Raw genomic sequence first — 6,882 nt, 5'->3', positions numbered from 1 at the left:
TATGGGAAAGGGGAGTGGGCTGCCTCAAGTGGTAGTGGAGTTCAAGAAAAACATTGACTATTTTTTAGGTATGTTGTAGAGGAAATTGTTGGACAGCTCCAAGTAGGGTTAAATAGCCTCTGAGAAAGGCCCCTTTCAGCTCTGAAATTCTGTGGTCTATAAAAATAATAATAGTATTAGTAGTAATCATTATTATCATTTATGTAATACTATATGGCCAGCCTCTGTCCTAAGCACTTTACAAATATCCCATTTGGTTTTCACAAGAACCCTGGGCAGGAGATACTATTATTATTCCCATTTTACAGTTGAAGAGACTGAAGCAAACAGCAGAAGTGGCTTGTCCAAGGTTACACAGCTCATGAAATTTCTGAGGATATGTTTGAATTTGGGTTTTCCTGACTTCACTGTGCCATCTAACTGCCCTGAATCCACTGGGCCACTCCTTACAACAAGAATTTTGTCTATTCCTCAAACAGTGAGTCTGTGCAACCTAGGAAGGAGCATTTCTGGAAAAAGCAAACGAAAGGTCTTAGATATCAAAATGGCACCACCGCTGAGAAACCCAAATGTCAATGGTGCCTACTGATTTGGGTCTTCCACCAACCCCAATCAAGATCCTCCATCTTTAGACACTCAAAGGAAAACTCTCCAGACCTCCCCACAACAAAAGGGAGGGATGGCAATAGTATTATTCTTCCTAGGGTTCCTCCCAAAACCTCCACATAAGGAAAGCATCCAGACTTCTCCTTCATGTCCCACTGCCACATACCTTACTCCATCCCTTCCTCCCACCCCATATGTCCTAAGAGCATAGATCCTTGGATTATAGACTCCAACCTGAAAGAGACCTCAGAGAGCATCCTCTTCTTTTTATGATGAGCAAATTGAGGGCCAGAATCACTAAATAGCTTACTCAAGATCCCACCTAAAATAGCTGAGTTTTGAACTCCAGTACTTTGACTCTTGAGTTCTGGACTAGTTCTAACTTCAGCAATGTTTTTTAGGTTCTTTCTGCCAGTGTTATTTTTCTCACCATGAATCACCAAAAGTGGGTAGTAGTCCTCTGTTTTGACAAGTCATGGGAGGTTCTCTGCCACCCTCGGCTTGGATACCTGCCCCAGGAAAGATAACACAGGCTTCTTGTTGCCACTGGCTTGACACGTTGTTCCTCAGCAGGTTGTTAACAATTCCCAGGATTCTGCTCTTCTTCTCGAACTAGAAGGACATGATTCCTCCCCTGAAAAGCACCTGGGAATCTTACTCATTCCTCAGAGAGCAAGTTCTTGTTTCTCCTTCAATTCATCTGACTCGCTCTTCTGGAAGAACCTTAACCCAACCAGTTTGGCTAAGAATAGGATGTGTGCTTTGTGCCATCTTCCCAGTAGTGGTGATATCAGGGTTATCCTGAACCATCCACAGTTGTCCCCAGCCTGCATTTGGTGCCTGGGGATAATCATGGCACCCATGACCATGATGGATAGTTTTTCTTTAAGATTGTTATTAGTGGAAGGGAAATCTGAACAGAAGACTATCACTAAAATAATGAAGAATTTAGAAAATGTCATAGGGGGCAGCTGGGTTGCTCAGTGGATTGAGAGGCAGGCCTAGAGATGGGAGGTCCTGAGTTCAAATCTAACATTAGACACTTCCCAGCTGTGTGACCCTGGGCACGTCACTTAACCCCCATTGCCTAGCTCTTACCACTCTTCTGCCTTGGAGCCAATACATAGTATTGACTCCAAGATGGAAGGTAAGGATTTAAAAAAAGAAAACATCATACACGAAGCAATTGAAGTAACTGAGCCTGTTTGACAGGGGACAGAGAGAAATGCTACCTTTAATTCATTTCAGGGGATTCAATTTAGAAAAGGGTTTAGAGTTCTCCTCTGTAGTTCCAGATGACAGTACAAGGAACTCTTGGGTGGCAAGTTACAGGATAATCAGTATGGACATAAGAAAGAACTTTTATAACTGAATGATCTAACTACAGAGTGGTTGGTTGTCTCATGAAGTAGTGAGTTCCGTGTCACAGGATGTATTCTAGAAGAGACTGGAGAACCAGGTGTTAGGAACAATGAAGAGGATGTACCTACAGTGGAGGTGGAAGGCTGAACTAGATTAACTTTAAGGCCCTTCCTAATTTCAAGATTCCATAATTCTTTGAAAGTCCTGACCTCTAGGGTTAGAGGAGAGTTATAGGAGAGTAACCTGACCCAGTGACATACCATCCATCTGTGGCGGAGGTCCATGTCTCCCCCAAGCTTGGTTTTTCAGTTGGATTCCCCTCTGCAAGGACCACCTCCTGATTTTGGTTTTAGAAAAGATCCTTTATAATCAATGGCCTGGGGAGGCAGCGTTACTGATTTCTTTTATGGGGATAGCCATGGTATATTTCCTAGAGAGAAATTGGTATACACTAAGCTACTCTCATATAAGGCTGCCAGACCTTTGCCATCAGGCCAAAACGTTCTCCTTTTTTATTACAAGTTTGGAGTGGCTAACCCCCTGGCTGAGTATATTTTTCCAGCAGTGGGCTGGGTCAGCACCAAGCAGCCCCCTTCCCAATGGGCTCAGCTCCTGGTGGCCAGGATAAGTTTGTTAACAATTATTTGAGTGGATTTGGTGGTCAGAGAACAAGTTTTCCTTTATGTAAACTGGCTTAATAATAAGAGGCTTAGCCTGAACTCTAGAATTTGTAGGACAAAAAGGGACCTTCAGAACACAGTCCAAAGCTTGACTACAGAAGGAGAAACTAAGACTCAGAAAGAGTGAGTGGTTTGCCCCAACTTGCAAATCCCATATTCAGATATGGGTCTTTTGATTCCAAATGGAGGGTTCTTTTTGTGCTGGGAGAGTTTGGGGCTTTATTCCTGGGATCTAGAAGGATTTTTGCAGAAGACGTAAATGAACCAATCAGTGGCTGAAAACAGCAGGTCCTAACTGGAAATTCCCAAGGAATCAACTTAGGGAAGGCTGGACCTTTCCTTAGCCCCACAGGAAGGGAATGAAGGCAACTCCCACCCTATCCCCCATATACCACCAAAATGTAAAAAATGGCAAACTTTGGTAAAGGTTTTTGTGATTGTTCATTCTTTTCAGTCATTTCCAACTCTTCATGAGCTTGTTTGGGATTTTCTTGGCAAAGGCACTAGAGTAGTTTGCTATTTTCTTCTCTAATCCATTTTATAGTTGAGGAAACTGAGGCAACTAGGATTAAGTGACTTGCCTAGGGTCACACAGCTAGCAAGTGTCTGAGGCTGGGTTAATCTTATGATAGTCTGCCCTGCCTTGGTTTGGCATCCTTAAACCAAGCTCCTACCACCAAGGCATCAAGTGGTACCTTCCTGTGTTTGGACAACTAGGAAAAGCCAACCAGAGCCAGATGTTTTATGGAGTGGATGAGCCCACTTAGGCACTTTTCATGTCATAGGCTGAAGGGGAGTCAGTTAACCAAGAATCTGAAAGCTTCCAGCCTGGAAGTTTCCTGGCATAGAAAATTCCAAATACCAGGCAGTTCTAGAAGACAGCCAGGAGAGGATCCCAAGGAAGGAGGGAAATGACAGACAGAACTACAGATGTAGTTTTCCACACTACAAAAGAAAAATCTTTTTTTCCTAACGTCCAAACAAGAACCAAATGACTAGTGGTCATCTAGGCCAACACCTTCATTTGCAGATGGGAAACTGAGGCTTAGATTGATTACATGATCTGTCCAAGATGACACAAAACTAGGATTTGAACCCAACTCCACTTACTCCAAATCCATTCTTTTTTCCTTTGCACCAAATACAACAAATTCAAGGTTGTAAAATCCCAAGATATTCCCTTTAAAACCTGTGTTTGTTCTCAGCATCAGGGATCTGACTTACATTCTGTTTTTCCCAGATGTTCTCAACATTCTCTGTTCCTGCCCTGAGACCATTTGCCTTCGTGTTCCTCAAAAAAATAAACAACTCTAAAAAAACAAAACAAAACCCTTGACTTCTGACTTAGAATCAATGCTAAGTGTCCATTCCGGTGCAAAAGAGCAGTATGGGGGGGGTTAAGTGACTCCCCCAGGGTCACACAAAACTCAGAAGTATCAAAGGCCATATTTGAACCCAGAATCTTCCATCTCTAAGCCCAGCTCTCTATCCATTGAGCCACCCAGCTGTCCCTTTCTGGAATAAAGAGCCTATCTCCCTGCCCTAAAGAAGATAAGTCTGGAATATCAGGAAGGGAACAGTGTTGGCCTCATCTCCTAACTTAAGCTGTGAATGATTGTGTGGACTGTGGAAGAGGGGCGATGAGATAGTCACTAGCAGGGGGTTCATTTAGCCAGTTTCTTATCAGCAAAGGATGGAAAATGGAACGCCTCTCAGTCTGTTTGGGAAAGGAGGGAGTGAAGAGATGGAGGGAGGACAGATTTCAGCAACTGGCTAAACAGACTTCAGAGAAATATCCATGTAGACCTTCAAAACATGTTTAAATTTCATGGATATAGTTTGCTTTCCTACCATCTTCATTTCCAAATAGTTCCCTTCTCAATCTTAGTACCTCCCCTCAGAGCCTGTCTACATCTCATTTCAACAGAATCATTGTCTCCTACATTGGACTCTGACTCCCCTTGAGAACAGGGACTCTTTTTTGCCTTTCTTCGTTCATCCCAGCGGCTAGCACAGTGCCTGCTGGCACACAGTAGGTGCTTCATGATTGCTTGTGACCTTGACTTGATTTCCCCCTCCCCGTCCCTTAAAATAGAAAAAGTGCATTTCCGAAAATGAACCAACACCTCAACGGAGGCAATATGCAATGCACTGCCTTTCTCATCTCTTTGGTGACAAATGAGGTCATTATACTTTGTGCAGGCTCCTTCCTAATGTTCTAAAAGCACTCTGGCCTCTCCTGTCTCATTTTTATCTTCGAGAAACTCCGTGGGATTCAATGGGAGACGGCTATTCTTAGCTACAATTTACAGAAGCAAGGAACCAAAGACCCGGACAGGACAGGACTGTGCCGGAGCCAGGTCCCCTGGCTTGCATTCCATACTCTTTCAACCCTGTAGCAAACAAAGTTTCTCTCTGTTCTCTTCCATGGAGAGTTTTACCTTGAGAAAACTACCCAGCTAGAACATTCGAGATAGCTTTGGCCTCCAGTGGAGCCTTTTTTTTTTTTAACTCCATTTGTCCTATCCTGGCAGGAAATACCTTAGAGAAGCCCTCAAGTCCCCAGAAGAGATGTGAGACTTTGCCCAAGTACTGTGCTATCTTCAGTTATTTTCTCAACACCTAATTGGGGGGGGATCGTGTTGCCTCTTTGACATCTTCCACATAAAGCTGCAGTGCCACCTTCCCCAAAAGAATCGATGTCTACTCATTTTGTGTCCTTTATTGTTTTCGTGTCTCTCTCCACCCATCTAAACTCCCCCCAAACCCCAAATAAAACAGAAAGGAAAGCTACATCTGAGCCAAGGAGAAGGCAGTCCCATTGAGGACCTCTATGCTGATGGAGAAGAGCCAGCTCTCCTTTGCCGCTCCAGGGAGAGAGTGGCTGCCTAATCCTTCTCACCCGACCCATCCAGCACCAGGAGGGGAATCTCTTCCAGTTTCTCCCCTTCATCGGAACGCTTCGTGTGGCCTCTCCTCCAGGTGCTGAACAGCTTAAAGAGCCTCCGGAAGGACGGATGGACCCACGGGCCCCTCTCCTTCTTCCCTTGCTTGCTCTGGCGTCGGTGCTTCTTAGCCTTCTTCCTCCGAGGTCCTCGGGGAGCCCCCATCTTGAAGAATCTGCCCCACCACCAGCAACTGGAGGCACTGGCTTCTCCTGAAGACTGGGGCACTGTTCTTCTAGGCATCTGCAGCTGGGAGCTGGAGAAAGCTTGACTGGCCACCTTCCAGCTGAGGCTATTTTCCTTCAAGCGGATCATTTTCTCCATCAAGGGCTTCACATTGAGGCACAGGCTGGTGTGAGTATTCTCTGCCATGCCTAGAATGGCTTCTGGGACACCCAGATGGTCCTTCAATGCGTGGCTCCTGCAGAAAGGCTCCAGAGATTCATCGAGGAGGATCAGAGATACTTCTCAGCCAGAGAAATCAAGGCACAACTGAGTAGATCTGATTGATGGGGACTGACTGCAACAGTGGGTTTACTTCTAAAACAAAGGCAAGTAGCTGCCCCCACTTTTCCTCTCAGGTCCCACAAAGGTCTGGGTGGGAGAGTTTAAGTCACAACCACCCACTTGTTCTCAGTGATTTGTTCTGTTGCCATGGCAGTACCAGCCTGATGAGATCACTGGCCTTCATGACTACACAATAAGCCAACAGAATACTTTCCTTCCATCTCTCTCTTTCCCTGCATCCTCTGTAATAAGATCAAGAACTGGAAAGGATCTCAGAGATCATCTAGTGCAACCCCCTCATTTTGCAAATGAGGAAATTGAAATCTAGAAAAGTCAAATGATTTCACGTCACACAGAATTGTAAATGGCAGAAACAGAATTTGAACCTGGGTTCTCTGACTCCATGTCTCGTACTCTTTCCATTGTATTCTACAAAGCAAACCTCTCCAGTAAGTAGATGTGAGGGAGAAGAATATATGTTTAGAGAATTTTTTTAGAAAGTAAAATAAATTTTTCCATCAAAAAATCAGTCAGCCAGATGTCTAGTATCATATAGGTATACACATCTAGTACTGTTTCTTACAGTACAAAGCAAACATCTTTCTTGGAAGCAGTCACAAGCAAAGAGAATATTCGTTTTGAGATATTTTTTCCCTAGAAGATAAAATAATTTTTTCAATCAAAAAATGAGCCAGCATGGCCTGAGATGACTGGAAAGAACTTTGAGAAGTCATAGAATCACAGAACTTAAAGCTGAATGGAACCTAAGATACTAGCTGGTC

The 6,882-nt window shown here is 44.1% G+C and overlaps 1 protein-coding gene across 1 annotated transcript; it reads right to left on the bottom strand.

The window, feature by feature from the left end:
* Positions 1–5,355: 5,355 nt before the first annotated feature.
* On the bottom strand, positions 5,356–6,241 carry C2H1orf202 (chromosome 2 C1orf202 homolog). The gene has a single exon (XM_056816057.1). It carries the CDS (start codon positions 5,963–5,965, stop codon positions 5,537–5,539), a length of 429 nt encoding a protein of 142 aa, XP_056672035.1. The 5' UTR covers positions 5,966–6,241; the 3' UTR covers positions 5,356–5,536.
* Positions 6,242–6,882: the final 641 nt, after the last annotated feature.

The sequence above is a fragment of the Monodelphis domestica genome, chromosome 2, assembly GCF_027887165.1.
Source record: "Monodelphis domestica isolate mMonDom1 chromosome 2, mMonDom1.pri, whole genome shotgun sequence".
NCBI classification, from domain to species: Eukaryota; Metazoa; Chordata; class Mammalia; order Didelphimorphia; family Didelphidae; genus Monodelphis; species Monodelphis domestica.
This window is presented reverse-complemented; position numbering and strand designations above follow the sequence as displayed.

Coding starts and splice junctions, on each gene's coding strand:
- C2H1orf202 (XM_056816057.1), bottom strand. CDS start 5,965: ATGGCAGAGAATACTCACACCAGCCTGTGCCTCAATGTGAAGCCCTTG.